The 16388-nt window shown below is 37.6% G+C and overlaps 1 protein-coding gene across 3 annotated transcripts in view; it reads right to left on the bottom strand.

The window, feature by feature from the left end:
- LOC127648603 (capping protein, Arp2/3 and myosin-I linker protein 3-like) overlaps positions 1 to 16388 on the bottom strand; it is a 95979-nt gene that overhangs the window by 38526 nt on the left and 41065 nt on the right. For all 3 annotated transcript variants that reach the window (XM_052133271.1, XM_052133273.1, XM_052133272.1), the window contains exons 15-20: positions 13750 to 13827; positions 13428 to 13504; positions 9976 to 10080; positions 8501 to 8570; positions 3123 to 3204; positions 2883 to 2979 (exon numbers count right to left, since the gene is read on the bottom strand). In XM_052133271.1, coding sequence (XP_051989231.1) covers positions 2883 to 2979; positions 3123 to 3204; positions 8501 to 8570; positions 9976 to 10080; positions 13428 to 13504; positions 13750 to 13827 — 509 coding nt within the window. The remainder of the gene's footprint in view (positions 1 to 2882; positions 2980 to 3122; positions 3205 to 8500; positions 8571 to 9975; positions 10081 to 13427; positions 13505 to 13749; positions 13828 to 16388) is intronic.

Below are 16388 nucleotides of genomic sequence, written 5' to 3'. Positions count from 1 at the left end.
CATATCTTTTATCAGGCATAAAATCCATACTAATATATGTCAGCTCTGGCCCACCTTAGCCCCTAATATCAGATATGACATACACTGATGAGCCAAAACATAATGGCCACCTGCATAATATGCTGTCGTTTCTCCTGGCACCAAAACATTAGCAGACTTCAAGTACTGTAAGTTGCGAGGTGAAGCCACCGTGGATCAGACAAGTTGTCCAGCACATCACACAGATGCTCATTAGGATTGAGATCTGGGGAATTTGGAGGCCAGGGCAACATCTTGAACTCTTCATCAAGTTCCTCAAACTATTCCTGAGTGTGTGTGCAGTGTGACAGGGTTCATTATCCTGCTGAAAGAGGCCACTGCCATCAGTTGCCATGAAGGGGTTTACCTGGTTTGCAATGATGTTTAGATAGGTGGCACATGTCAATTTGACATTCACATGAATGGCCAGACCCAGGGTTTCCCTGCAGAACATTGCCCACAGCATCACACTCCCTCCACCAGCTTCATATTCCCACAGAGCATACTGGTGCCATCACTTCCCCAGGTAAACGGCACACACGTACATGGCTGTCCTCATGATATAAAAGAAAACGAGACTCATCGGACCAGGCAACCTTCTTCCACTACTCCAAGGTCCAGTTCTGACACTCGTGTGCCCATTGTAGACACTTTTGATGGTGGACAGGGTTCATCATGGGCACTCTTCTGACCGGTCTGTGGCTAAGCAGCCCCATACACAGCAGGGTGCGATGCACTGTATGTTGTGACACATTCCTCCCATTACAATTTTCTGTGACTTGTGCCACAGTAGACCTTCTGTCGGTTCAGAGCAGACGAGATAGCCTTCGTTGCCTTCATGCATCGATGAGCCTTGGGCACCCAACACCCTTTGGCCGGTTTGTGGTTTGTCCCTCCTCTGACCACTGTTGGTAGGTAATCACTACTACTGACCTGGAACACCCCACAAGCCTTGCCATTTCAGAGATGCTCTGACCCAGTCATCTGGCCATAACAATTTGGCCCTTGTCAAATTCACTTAGGTCTTTACTCCTGCCCACTTCTCCTGCATACAACATACAGTATTGAGTATGACAACTGATTGTTCGCTTACCATCTAATCTACCCAGACCTTGACATGTGACCCTGTTAGGAGATAATCATGTTTTTCGCTTCACAATGGCTCATCGGTGTATATATTATAATGTATCATTTATAATATTGTATTTGCATATACTGTATTTTATATATATATATATATATATATATATATATATATATTTTTTATCCATTGTGTCATGTTACTTTTTATATCATTAATTTAATATTGAAACATTAATTTCAACCTAAATTTCATAACTGAAAGTTTGTAGGGTCTAACCCTAGAAGGGGTGATTCATGAGCTTCCATTATTGTGCCCTCACAGGGATGGTTCAGACAAAATATTTAATCATTTACTAACCATCATGTTGTTCCAGACCCACATGACATTCTTCTGTGAAACACAAAAGGAAATGTTAGGCTAAACCTTAGCCTCAGTCACCATTCACTTCCATAGCAACTTTTTTTCCTTACAATAAAAGTGAATGGAGACTGAGACTGAACATTCTGACTAACATCTCCTTTTGTGTTCCACAGAACAAAGAAATTAATAAGGGATTGGGACAACATAAAGGTGAGTAAATTATGACTACAGTTTCACTTTTGGGTGAATTATCCCTGTAAGAGAATATTCTGTGCTAAATACAGACAGCATGTGTGACACGTTGTTGATTACACAAGAAAAAATGAGCAATCGTCACACTTTTCCAAAGTGACTTAACTGTCCATAAAACACTGTTTACATGGTGCAAACGCCACCCACAATTATTTTGTTAGTAATACAACCAGATGTTCATCCACCAAGTATTCCCAATTATTAAGGACAACTTAGACTTTACAACTACAGTTTAAATAACACACATTTTAAGTGAACAATTCACATACAGGGGTTAAGAATTCATGTCAAGTGCTTTAACAGAAGTGCGAGCCTAACATTTCTGCTTTTAAACCATCTAGCATGTGTGGTGGCTAGGCTTCTATCGAAAATCATTTACAGCAAATGTTTTGGTTGATCATTCTTACAAACTGAGAGCCTTGCAAAATGCCTTTCTTTGGTAACTGACAGCATGCTACAGGGTCTGTAAGTGATTTTTTAATGGAATGGCACACGGAAAATGTCTCTATAGCCTGAAAGATATCACAGAATTACGTGTCCTGAAATATCACTCCTGTTTTTGTGACAGCACTCTTTAAAGTATCCAGGCAAACAAAACAGTTACTTTGAGACACAGTCAGATTCTTTCTTTAGCCAATCAGAAGACTTTGGGGTGCTTGTCTACCTGTCAATCATTCTGCTAGTTCATAGGGCAGCCCATATGTGGAAGTAGGAAGCTGACAGTGCGGTAGGTGAAGCTGCTCATTCAAGTAAAACACAATATTCAGCTTAATAAGCAGTTATGTATAAGTTGTAAGTTCTTCGTTTGATAACACTATTTTGCTACTCCTGATTTTTCATCTTTGACAACACTGAGATGATGCACTGTTGCTCAACATCTGATTACAGCCGTCTCAGTAATATAATGGTATTTCAGTGGGCAGGGTTTTGAAAAGAAGGGGCGTGTCTTAATTAGTTGCAAAGGTTCTAAAACGGCTAAACTCACTTACTGCACCTTTAAGTTTTAGTTATCTTTTACTCAACATTGCTTTGAACTTTGAATATTCCTTTAGGAAAGGCACTTTCCCCAGACTGCTTCAGTGGGTCTATCGCTGTAGCTAAAATTTTTATTTTAATTAACTATGTATATGTAGTCTCTGTGCCTCTCTTTGGGTCAAAGATTAAGTACCTCCCCTTGATGTTGAAGTTCTTGCCCAGCAGCAGGTGTTTGAGGGATGGGTGTCTAGAGAAGGTAGGAATGACAGAGAGCAGATCAGCATCCAGCCCTGTAATGAACACAGAGATACACAGGCACAGTCAATCATGACTGAAGAAAATGCAGGAGAGAAAGAAAGATAGACAGGATAAAGATTAGTGAGAGAAGAGTTAGATAAAAGCTTCCTTTGATTTAAGCTGTTGGGTGTCTCACCGTTGTCTGAGATGTCTAATGTGCTAATGCAGGAGACTCGAGGGAACAGGTCCCGTATTATACCTGCTCCAGCGGACCTTAGCTGAGAGACAGACAGAGAGAATGAAAAAGAAATAGAGAAAGACAGAGCACACGGGGGCAGAGAGACAGGGACAATTCAAAGGCTCTAACATGCATAATTTATAAAAGCAAGCACACATATTTTTCTGGAAGTCAAACATAGTTTCATGTCAACTCATAATAATTTGTTCGTGAAATCGCCATTGTATGGCTTGTACAAAAAAGGTACATTACTATACAGGCATCAAATTTTATCTAGCCTCAAATCCAACACTTTATTTTAAGAAAGAGAGTAACAATTTTGTTTTTGCCCAAAACCAACCCGCATGATTTCCTACAATTGTGCCATCTCGTACAAATTATTATGAATTGTTCAAAGACCGGGTTGGGTAGACCATGGCAATAGTAACACTGAAAGTCATAGGTTCAATCCTAAGAAACCATACATTCTAATAAAATGTATACCTTGAATGCACTGTAAGTTGTTTTGAATAGGAGCATCCACCAAATGAATACATTTAATGTATTTTCATATTTGAAAGTACAGCAAACTATATTTATTTTAGATTTAGTATGTAGATATAAATACAGTACATTGACAAAACTTTACAATAAGGTTCTACTTGTTAAAGGGATCCCTTTAACAAGTAGAAACATATTGTAAAGTTTTACGAAAATATAAAAATTAGGGCACCTAAACACAGAGCGACCTAAACACATTATGTTTGATGCAAATATACATTGACACATACTAAGACAAGCCCTCATAATAAATCTCACACAGATTGACGAATTCAATTGGAAAATGGATTGCTGTGAACTGTTGGCCAATGATGGCTTATGTTCAATAATATGTAAATAAACATTGTATTGCATTCTATATATAAACTGGTGGCCAAAAGTTTGGAATAATGTACAGATTTTGCTGTTTCGGAAGGACATTGGTACATTAATTCACCATAGTGTTATTCAGCTGATCCCAAAGTATAGTCAGGACATTACTGATGTAAAAAACAGCACCATCACTATTTGAAAAAAGTCATTTTTGATCAAATCTAGACAGGCCCCATTTCCAGCAGCCATCAGTCCAACACCTTAGCCTTGAGGAATAATGCTAAATTGCTAATTTGGTACTATAAAATCACTTGCTATTTGGTTCGTTAAATTAAGCTTAACATTTGTTTTTAAGTTGCCACAGTATGCAATAGACTGGCATGTCTTAAGGTCAATATTAGGATAAAAATGGCAAAAAAGAAAGGGTTAGGGTTAGGGTTAGGGTTAGGGTTAGCCCTAACCCACCCTAACCCAGTCAATCATTGTTTTGATGAAAGTCTATACAATGCTTGAAATTGGCAAAAAAAATAAAATAATTTCATACAAAGGTGTACACTACAGTCTTCAAAGACGAGGGACACCTGGCTCTAATAAGGACAGAAAGAGATGTTGGAAGGCCAGATGTACAACTAAACAAGAGGATAGGTACATCAGAGTCTCTAGTTTAAGAAATGGACGCATGTCCTCAGCTGACAGCTTCATTGAATTCTACCCACTCAACAACAGTTTCATGTACAAGAGTAAAGAGAAGATTAAGGGGTGCAGGCCTTATGGGAAGAACAGCAAAGAAAAAGCTACATTGGAAACAGATAAACAAAAAGAAAAGGTTAGAGTGGGCAAAGAAACAGACATTGGACAACCGATAATTGGAAAAGATTGTTATGGATCTTAACCCCATTGAGCTTTTTTTGGGATCAGCTATACTGGAAAGTGCGTGAGAAGTGCCCATCTATGGCAAGTGCTACAGGAAGTGTGGGGTAAAATGTCAGTGTGTGTGTTTATATATACATATATATATAAAATTTTGAATTATTTAAATATATCTATTTAGAATTATTTAATCATTATATATTTAATTATTGTTATTTGAGGGGCTTTCTCGGGAAATATTTATGTATTCGATTATTTGCAATACCATGTAATTGATTTGATTACAATTTTTTAATTGATTGACAGCCCTAATGAAAATACATAAATTTATTAATTTGATGGATGTCATAATGAATCAAATTTTCCTTGATATTTTGACAAGGAAGAGGTCATTGTTCTATAAAAACATACTGTAATTTTAAGAAATCAATACTTCCTCTCAAGCCCAAAAAGAGCATATATTGTTTCCATCCTGCAAAAATGACTTGTTTTGAAATCAGCCACATGGTGATATCACAGTGTGTTGTTCATTTGAATAGCCCCTCTTCCACAACATACATAATCGTTGCAGTAAAAGAGAGTGCAGCTGAGGTACTTCAACAATGAAAGTGGTACTATTGTTACTGTAGTTTGCTTTTAACAAATGAAAAGATTAAGAGGTCAAGTACGGCCCCCAGACGTTTTGTTCCTGGTTGTGAAAAAAGTGCATCTCTGCATAGCCATAGAAGGATCCCAACGTTAGGAATGACTGGCTTATTGAAACTAATTTCCTGAAGTCTTCAATGTGGATTGTATGTTTGTGGCACATTTCTTTATGGATTCTTTTGAGAACCAAGATTCAGGCTTTGCAAAGAAACTTGTATTGAAAGAATAAGCAATGCCAACACTATTGGACACAACAGTAGTTCCGGTGAGTAACAAATGTAATTGTAAGTTTTCACCTTACTGTGATTGTTTGATATGTAAGGAATTGTATTGTCAGCCATTTTTTTTAATCGCAAAATAAGCCATGATCAGAACTCCAACGCAGAGGGGATTGTGCTTATTACACGTTACTTACCAAAAAATTGCACAATAGCTCATGAAAAGAGCTCACAGAGGCTTGCTCTGTAAAGATATTAGCCAATCATATAAACAGCGGACATGTTTTAAAGGTGAAGTACAGAGAAACTGAGTGTTTCAGAAAGAGGGCAAGACACAGGGTGGAAACAGGCCATGGTGCAAATTATGGGGGGTCTGGGTGAAATAGGAGACCCCCTGGAAAGCTAATTTGCACATTCTTGTGGAGTCTCATTTAAAATCATGCAAAATCATTAATTAAATTTTTTTTTATTTTTTTACACTGTAGTAATGAAGATATACAATTTTAGATCAAAATGTCTTATTCTGTTTGGTGTGATTTTCAAAAAACTGATCGGAATCTGAGCTGATCAAGATCGGAGCTGCAGTAATGCTCCCTTCCTCCCTCTCTCTCTCTCTCTCTCTCTCTCTCTCTCTCTCTCTCTGTCTCTCTCTCTCTCTAGCTCACTCTAGCTCACTTGCGCTCGTTTGCAATCTTTGCATGGTGGAATTTAATTATCATGGAAGCTCAACAAGAAAAGTATCACCCATGAGTGCTACAAGGGTATGAACACTTGAACACCAGCAAAGTAGTTGGCCTACTGCAGTCAGCCGCATATACTGTATACATTTAAATTTTTTAGAAAATTGCCAGTCAGACACTTGTAAATGCACGAGACAAACAGTGTATACCGAAAATGATAGAAATTCAGTTTTTATCAAAATGTCTTGAATGTAAATGTGTATTTTGTGTGAAAGTTCACAAAGAGTATAGAGATATAAGTGAAAAACCTGTCATCTTTCCATTATTGTTTTGTGCAAAAAAACTTTAATAACATTTTAAGTGAACCTCAAAGAAGATACTAAAATAAACAAAATGCATGATATTAGTTAAAGGTATAGTTCACCCAAAAATTGTATTTTATCATTTACTCGCCCTCATTCCATTCCAGATGTGTATGACTTTCTTTCTTCTGCAGAACATAAACAAAGATTTTTAGAAGAATATCTCAGCTCTGTTGGTCCTTTCAATGCAAGTGAATGGTGGCCAGAGCTTTGAAGGCCCAAAAAGCATATAAAGGCTGCATAAAAGTAATACATACGACTCCAGTGGTTAAATCCATATCTTCAGAAGTGATAGAAACAGATCAATATTTAAGTCCTTTTATTATAAAATCTTCTCCCTGCCCAGTAGGTGGTGATATGCACAAAGAATGTGAATTACCAAAAACTAAAGAAGGAGAATGTGGAAGCGAAAATGAAAGTCGAGATTTATAGTAAAAAAAGGACTTAAATATTGATCAGTTTCACACCCACAGCTATCATATTGCTTCTGAAGACATGGATTTAACCACTTGAGTTGTACAGAATACATTGTATGCTTTTTGGAGCTCCAAAGTTCTGGACACCATTTACTTGCATTGTATGGACCTACAGAGTTGATATATTTTTCTAAAAATCCTTGTTTGTGTTCAGAAGAAGAAAGAAAGTCAGGGCAAGGCCGTGACTGTATATTGCTCTGGGCCCATTTCCTATAAAAAAAAATACAGTTTTTAATTTGTTGTGGTCCCCTTTGGACCTGTGGAATCATTACCACCTTTCACCCCATATAGCTACAGCCCTGCATGAGGGTGAGTAAATGGTGAGAAAGATTTATTTTTTGGGTGAACTATCCCTTTAATTAGATATCATAAACTAACAATAAACATTCATTTTTACAGCACTTATTAATCTTTGTTAATATTAATATCTAAATACACTATTGCACATTATTAACTCATGTTAGTTTATAATGCATTAACTTATGTTCAACTTTTTAGTGTAAAAATGTATTAGCATTAACATTAACAAGTATTTTTCATGGCTAGTTCATGTTAACTAATGTAGTTAACTAATGTTAACAAAACAACATATATTTAAAGTGTTCCTAATATGTTTATAGATATTTATTTATATATTTGACATGCTATACTTCATATGAAACTACATCAAACAACATATATACTCTAATTATTGTAGGCTATATGCTGTTTTTATGACCTCCTTTTAATTGAAAGACCAAATTGAGTATTTGTAATATTAAAATGTTAATTGTTTGCACTGTAGGACTAATGAAGGAAAAAGGTAATTAAAATGGTGAAAAACTGTTACTGGTGACCAGTTAAACCATCTAAAATATAAAATTTCCTTTAATGCATATTAATTGGCAATTACCCATTTATAGTTGTATATAGTTGTATATGTAATGAATTGTTAATTTTTTTTAAAAGCTAAGTAGTGCGGATATGGAAAATAGCTCAGTATATGAATGGACATATGAGTTAGAATTCAAAGAATTAAAAACAATTACTCGGTAAGGTAAAAATAAAGCAATGCAGGCCCCACATAGATAAATGCACATTGAACTCTAAAGAAATCTTGAATGGTTTAAAAACCTATGTGACTAATTCTGAGGCAAAAACAGAAGGATTGACGGCTGTAGCCACAGAAAGAATGGCAGCCATTTATAGAGTTAAAGGAAGACTTGGGGCCATAAGAGAGAAGTGGGGGTGTACCTCACAGCCACTGATGTCCAAGTGTAGGTCAGTGATGTGGGGATTGGATGAAAGCCCAAGGAAAAGAGCCCTGTGAAAGTGACAGTATGCAGACATAAAACACAGTCATTACCGACACCATTACATGCCTCATTGAGAAGACTCAGCATTCTATTGTCTGCTTTCATGCTCGATCTCCATAATAAATCAAATCAGAAAAGGTCTATATGAACAACATTAAAACGTGGGATTTAAAGGATTAAGGGGAAAAGAGCTTAGAGATTAGTTTCGACTCCTCTGGTGTGGGCTGGTGGTGTTGATAGAAGAGAACAAAATCCAGGTGTTCAACTGGGTGTGACAGCCCGTGTTGTGCTTGGTTTGTGTTTGTGAGCTGGGGGGAGGTATGACCCTGTTTGAAATTCTTCCTTCAAAACATTCTGAATTCTAAAAATAGAACCTATGTGAGCATCTTATCTTGATTTTGACATCAGTAGAGCTCTTAAAAATTAATCCCAAAAGGATTTTCTATTGGACTTTTCACACTTTTCAATCCTTTTAAAGCATGTGTTTATGACTAGGTTGTCTTGTTTCAGGGCCAGACATTTACAAGGGCTGGGGGCACAAATGTGATAGAAAACGAGAAAAACCTTTCAGTGAATGCCTTTATATATATATATTTTTTTTTATTGTAGTCCATTTAAGCCTATCTAGTTTAGTGTGTGTGTGTGTGGAGTGGGGGGTGTACAATAATTAATCCTTGGTAGGCGTTTTGAAATTTTACACTATACATTTGTAAATCCTGGGTGAATGTCCTTATTTTCATTATTTATGAGGCTAATAATATTGATTGGACAAGCAATCTATGGAAATGTTGCCAAGTACATCCGCTAATAAAAAATACTGTCTCTTCAAGTGAAAGTTTGTGTGATTGCACAAAGTTCATTAATATTTAATGAGGAATGCACTGTTCAGTCTATTGCTAAACAACTCATCAATATAATCTAGCACCACATTGTTTCACACAATATGCCTGCAATCTGCAATGTGTGTAGCTCACCCTGCTCTAAACAGCATTGCTAACAGAATTTCAAGAGAAAACCATTGCTTAACCCAGGTTTAAATGTGGCCTTAAACCAGGGTTTAAAAAGACATTAACCCAGGATTAAAGGAATAATTCACCAAAACATTATAATCCTGTCATCTTTTCCTCACCCTTATGCATCTTGTGCAATTTAGCCATTTTTTTTTACTAATACTACATATTTTATTCCCACTAAAACTGGATCAAAATATAACTTTTTGTTTTTTTGCATCCCGACCAGCCCAACACAGCAACATGCTCAACCAATCATTAAGTTCAGGAAACCAGTTTGAAATAAGTCATTATTTTTGCAATTCCATTTGTTGACGCAAGACACAAAGAAATTACACACTTCACCTTAAAGTATAGTGTGAAAATCCTGAGAAATTAGAACCAAAGGGGTGACCATTCTCACCTCAGCACGTCAGGAGGCATCTTCATCGAAGCCAGACTGATGTGATTGAGGCTGAACGCTGAACTGAAGAACTGACGAAAGGAAGGAAGTGTCTCTCTTGCTTTCCTAAAAGCATGACAGAAGTAAAGGGGAAACTTTATTCAGAATATGTTAAAACGACACTTCAGAAAGCCCTGAGCAAAAGAACACCCTCTGGCTTGATCTTGTCATTTGTATCCCCCTATTACGTGTTAAACATTTTAACAACATTCAACATTTTAACAAGCTGTCTTGGGTTTGTGGCATAAATCCTTGGCCCAAACAAATCATTTATTTGGGTGGGATGGAACAAGACAGGGGGAATGAGAAAGAGAAAGTCAGTGAGGGGTGTGTGTGGGGGGTGGGGGGGTGGGGTATAAAACAAGACAGTTCATGTTAATAGTTCTGTGTTTCTCAGTATGTGGGGAGGATGGGGTACAACAGCAGAAGAACATGTCTTGCACTTTTTTAGGACCATAGTGTTCCTAATAAAGTGCTAAGTGAGTGTGTGTGTGTGTGTGTGTATATATATATATATATATGTAATTAAATGCACTTTAAATGTAATTACAATGCAACAACATGTATGAACATAGTAAGTAAATTGTTTCAAATTGATAAGTAAATAGTAATGGGTCCAGTTTTATCACATGGTTGGTTTTACTGCCTTTATGTTGATTTACTGGATTACAGTAATTCTAATGAGAATAACCTTCAAGAATGATAGGAATTACAAAATCTCAAAAGTAAAACGTCCGGACACATTATGCTTAGGATCTACATTGCGAAATCTACATTGCGAAACATACAGTGTGTACAAGTGCTGTCTGATTTCCGAACCAATGACTATTATGAGTCTGTTCTTATAAATTTACAGCCCAAAACATACAGTGCGACCAGTCACATTCCCAAACAATTGAATTTTATGTGTTGGTTACTTTCTACCAATTAACTCTTATCAGACAGTTCTGTTTCTTATTAACAGAAATCAGAAATCACATTTTGTTAAAGGCTGCTGACTGAGGGCGACTTATTCTCAAATACTTTTTCCTAAAAAGTAAAAAAAAAGTACAAACAACTTAATGTAAACTTGAAGGATCTGGATTCATTAAAGAGGAATCAGAATCAGAACTGAAATCAAGATCTTCCTTATGATTCCCATCCCTAATTATATGGTAATTAAGGGGGGGGTGGGGTTGCTTAATTGTCATGAAAATTATGTCACAATGCACAAAACATTAATGGACTTAAAAATAAGCTTTCTTTTTTATTACTATTATTTTTTTGTTTTGTTGTTATTTTGGGTTGAAATGTAGTCAGGACATGTTTTCGTGAGAGTCCCTCAAACAGTGGCTCTGTGTTTGGGTGCGTTCTGTATGTTAGTCTCTGAATGAGTGTGGGAGTTTGTGTGGGTGCTCGTGAGAGGATGAAATTAGCACTGGAAGAGAGAGAGTGAGTGTTTAAAAGAAGAAACCGAGAAGAGTTCAATATACATTCACCCAATGATTTTCTAAATCTCATCCCTCTGCAAATCTAAACCCAATTAAAAACAAACAAATTTGCAGAAGGAGCAAAGCATGCAGCAACCTCAGAACTTGAACAATAAGTCCTGCTAAAATTAGCTTCATTTTTCATAAAGTTTCTCATAATGCCGTTAACATGCTGAGAGGGCAGATGGAATTGCTGTGCAGTTCCAGAGGGAGTCAAGCAGGAAGATGGATCATTGTGTTTCCATATCTTCTCAGCCTACAGCACACACACAAACATCTGATTTCTTCCGACGCTGTTAGCTGAACCATCTGTGAAACATGCAGGCCTCATCGCTAATGTCCCAGTTTATATGTATTTATATTGATGTATATATATACACACACACAAGCACTTGTCCTTGCTCATTCAAGGTGGACATTTACTGTATGTTCACTAGCAGGTCCAAGCTGATCTAAATTAGTGGTTCTCAACTGGTGGGATGTGACTCAAAAATGGGCTGCAGGTCTGTTCTGATAAAGGTAGTTGACAGTGTGAAAAAATAATACTAAATGAAAATAATACAATGCAACTAACTACACTCACTGAGCACTTTATTAGGAACACTGTTACACCTACTTATTCATGTGATTATCTAATCAGCCAATCATGTGGCAGCATTGGAATTTATAAAATCATGCAGATATGGGCCAGGAGCTTCAGTTAATGTTCATATCAACAATCAGAATGGGGAAAAAATGTGATCTCAGTGATTTCGACAGTGGTATGATTGTTGGTGCCAGACAGGCTGGTTTGGGTATTTCTGAAACTGCTGATCTCCACACATTTTCACGCACAACAGTCTAGAGTTTACTCGGAATAGTGCCAAAAACAAAAAACATACAGTGAGTGGCACTTTTGTGGACAGAAACGCCTTGTTGATGAGAGTGGTCAATGGAGAATGGCCAGACTGGTTTGAGCTGACAGAAAGGATACGGTAACTCAGATAACCGCTCTGTACAATTGTAGTGAGCAGAATAGCATTTCAGAACACCACTTGATGTCCAATGTAAAACTGGGTCATGAAAAAAAAGAGTTGAAAACTACACTACTTAGCAAATGTCTTAAGATATTAAGATATCTTAAGATGTTTCACAAAAACATTTGTCTTAAGATGGTTATTTATATCTTCAGCTTTGGTGTGTAAAGATTTAAAAAAAATTTTGACTCCCAAACATTCCTTTTGCAAATAGAATAGAATAGAAGAACAGGGAGCCCTGCAACAGATTGCATGGTTGCCACAGAGTCCCCCACTGAACATCAAGTCAGTCTGGGATTACACAAAGAGACAGAAGCAATTCAGACATCCTAAATAGATAGAAGAACTGTGGCATATTCTCCAAGAAATTTGGAACTTCCTATCTGCCAACAACCAAGGAAAACTGTGTCCAGGTGTACCTAGGAGAATTGGTGCTGTGTTGAAGGAAAGGTGGTCCCACCAAATATTAATTTATCTTTTTTATATTTACTGGAAATAGTAAGATGTTAATTGATAAATGAAATCTATTTATGGAATTTTTTAAAGACACCCTCACTTTGCAACCTTTTTCTCAATTGCTTAAATGTTTTGCACAGTACTTTTCTTCTAGATGGTTAATTAGCTGGACTACCAGCTGGTGGGTGGACATGAGGTTGACCTGTTAGGCCAGCTCATTTAAGCTGGTAAGAAATGGTAGACCACCTTGGACACAGCTACCATGGCCTGGTTTTTCCAGCAGGATTCCCCCTTCTACTGTCAAACTCGTAGGTTGAGCAGAATTCGGCTTCCTTTGAGACTAACTATGCTGAGTCAAACTAAGCCCTCATGATGTGCATGTTTGAGGCAGGCAGGTTTGGCCCACCTGTGAGACAGGCTCAAAAGTGACAGACTGACATTGCAAAAGGTTGTGGGAGGCAGTTTAGCTCACCTATGAGAGAAGGAGTTTTTGGAGAGGTTCAAGTAGGAAAGATCAGCACAGCATCCCCGCAGTAGAGCTCCAAATAACTGACAGAGAAAATGTAAAGGGAGGCAAAAAGATGGAGAGAGAAAGCGAAGGAGAGTGGCAGCAAAAGAGTGGTGAACATTAGTATAATTTTGCAATTCATGACCATTAAATGTGACAGAAAAATCAATGTGAAATCAGAGATAAATTATTGTTTCGCATTGCGGTGCAATGACATAAATCATAGCAAGTAAAAAGGAGTGTGGCAATAACAAATTCAGAAGCTTGAGATGCACTGTCAGCTCACCGAGTCTACGGTACAGTCAGTACCTGACAGGTCCAAATGCACAAGGCAGTTCGGCTGTGCCAGGAACAAGTACAGATTCTACAGAGGGGGAAGAGAATTGAGGGTCTTAATAGGACTTTGTACACTCACCTAAAGGATTATTAGGAACACCTGTTCAATTTCTCATTAATGCAATTATCTAATCAACCAATCACATGGCAGTTGCTTCAATGCATTTAGGGGTGTGGTCCTGGTCAAGACAATCTCCTGAACTCCAAACTGAATGTCAGAATGGGAAAGAAAGGTGATTTAAGCAATTTTGAGCGTGGCATGGTTGTTGGTGCCATGTTACCACTGTGCAGGCTGGTGGTGGTGGTGTAATGGTGTGGGGAATGTTTTCTTGGCACACTTTAGGCCCCTTAGTGCCAATTGGGCATCGTTTAAATGCCACGGCCTACCTGAGCATTGTTTCTGACCATGTCCATCCCTTTATGGCCACCATGTACCCATCCTCTGATGGCTACTTCCAGCAGGATAATGCACCATGTCACAAAGCTCGAATCATTTCAAATTGGTTTCTTGAACATGCAATGAGTTCACTGTACTAAAATGGCCCCCACAGTCACCAGATCTCAACCCAATAGAGCATCTTTGGGATGTGGTGGAACGGGAGCTTCGTGCCCTGGATGTGCATCCCACAAATCTCCATCAACTGCAAGATGCTATCCTATCAATATGGGCCAACATTTCTAAAGAATGCTTTCAGCACCTTGTTGAATCAATGCCACGTAGAATTAAGGCAGTTCTGAAGGCGAAAGGGGGTCAAACACAGTATTAGTGTGGTGTTCCTAATAATCCTTTAGGTGAGTGTATATACAGTATGTGTGTGTGTTTTTGTGAACCTGCCTCTGTATGTGTGTGAGTGAGTTATTTTTAGCATTTGCATGTTTGCGCAGGTGTGTGAAAACAGGTTTCCGAGTGCAGGGACCAAAGATAGGAATGATAGGAAACACAAAGTTAGGAAACATCTTAAAAAACAGCTGGACAGATGGTCACAAAGAGGAAGATTTAAGGCTTCATAAAGGTTCTAAATAATGTCTTACTTCACATGTAAAAATTTGAAAAGTTGAAAGTTTGTCTACAGTAATGATATGTATATACAAGTCAGAAGTTACATACACCTTAGCTAAATACATTTAAACTCAGTTTTTCACAATTCCTGACATTTAATCATAGAAATCATTTCCTGTCTTAGGTCAGTTTGGGACACTACTTTATTTTTAAGAATGTGAAATGTTTTCGGCTCACCCTTTTCCTCCAAATATAATGATGGTCATTATGGCCAAACAGTTAAATTTTTGTTTCATCAGACCAGAGGACCAAAAAGTAAGATCTTTGTCCCAGTGTGCACTAGCAAACTGTAGTCTGGCTTTTTTATGGTGGTTTTGGAGCAGTGGATTCTTCCTAGCTGAGCAGCCTTTCAGGGTATGTCAGTATTGGACTCATTTTACTGTGGATATAGATACTTGTCTACCTATTTCATCCAGCATCTTCAAAAGGTCCTTTGCTGTTGTTCTGGGATTGATTTGCACTTTTTGCACCAAACTATGTTCATCTCTAGGTGTTATGCTGGGTAGTGGAAGTAGGAGAAGGCAGACGGGAGTGTGGATCCAAATGCGGGCTTTATTATATAAATAACAAATAAGAGAACACAAAGAAAAGTCCACAATGGGAAAAACTAACTTAAACACAAAAGAACACACGGCTGGGAGAACAGAACACGAAGGGCAGGTACAAGGGCAAAGGCATGACAGGAAACCATTCACGACATATAACCATACATCAAACAACGATCGACCAGGGCTGAACAAGAAATGAGGGTTTAAATACAAGAGGAACAAACAAGGGAATGAGGGACACCTGGAAGAAACAATCAAGGGAACACCAATCATAATAACAAACTACAAAGGACTACAAAAAACCAAACAGGAACCAGGAAACAGGGGCTAAACTAAACTTCAACATAAGAGCACAACAACAAAAGACACCAATGAACATGACAGAAACCAAACAGGAAACAGGAACTAAACTAAATTTCAACATAAAAGCACAGAAGCAAAAGACAACAGAGAACATGACAGCATAAGAGAAACTACAAAAGGACTACAAAGACCAAAACAGGAACTAAACAAAACTTCACAATAACAGTACAAAAAACAAAAGACAACAGGGAACATAACACTAGGAGACAGAATGTGTCTCCTTGCTGAGTGGTATTATGTCTGCATGGTTGATGTCCTAAATGATTGCCGAAACAATAGTTTTTCTAATATTAAATCTGTGGAGAGGATAAAAAATGCATTTTGACTTCAAAATGACTTCTGACTTCAACTGTATTTTCCATTTAAAAAATCTATAACAGAGTTCTTTCATATTAAAATATTTTATGTAACTAGATTTTTACATTTTCCAATGTCCTCAACTGTGCAAAGGTCACCATCATAATGCTAGGACATTGCTACATTATGCAGTTGATAAGGTGTTCTGGATGGTTGCTAGAGCATTGCCAGGTGGTTACTAGGGTGTAATAGGTGGTTGTTAAAGAGGCCACCCTCAAGTCTTAATGATATTCTGGTGCCTAGATTTTGTTCAGGTCTCTC

Source organism: Xyrauchen texanus, chromosome 9 (assembly GCF_025860055.1).
Source record: "Xyrauchen texanus isolate HMW12.3.18 chromosome 9, RBS_HiC_50CHRs, whole genome shotgun sequence".
Classification (NCBI taxonomy): Eukaryota; Metazoa; Chordata; class Actinopteri; order Cypriniformes; family Catostomidae; genus Xyrauchen; species Xyrauchen texanus.
Note: the sequence above shows the minus strand (reverse complement) of the source record. Positions and strands in the feature narration are given on the sequence as shown.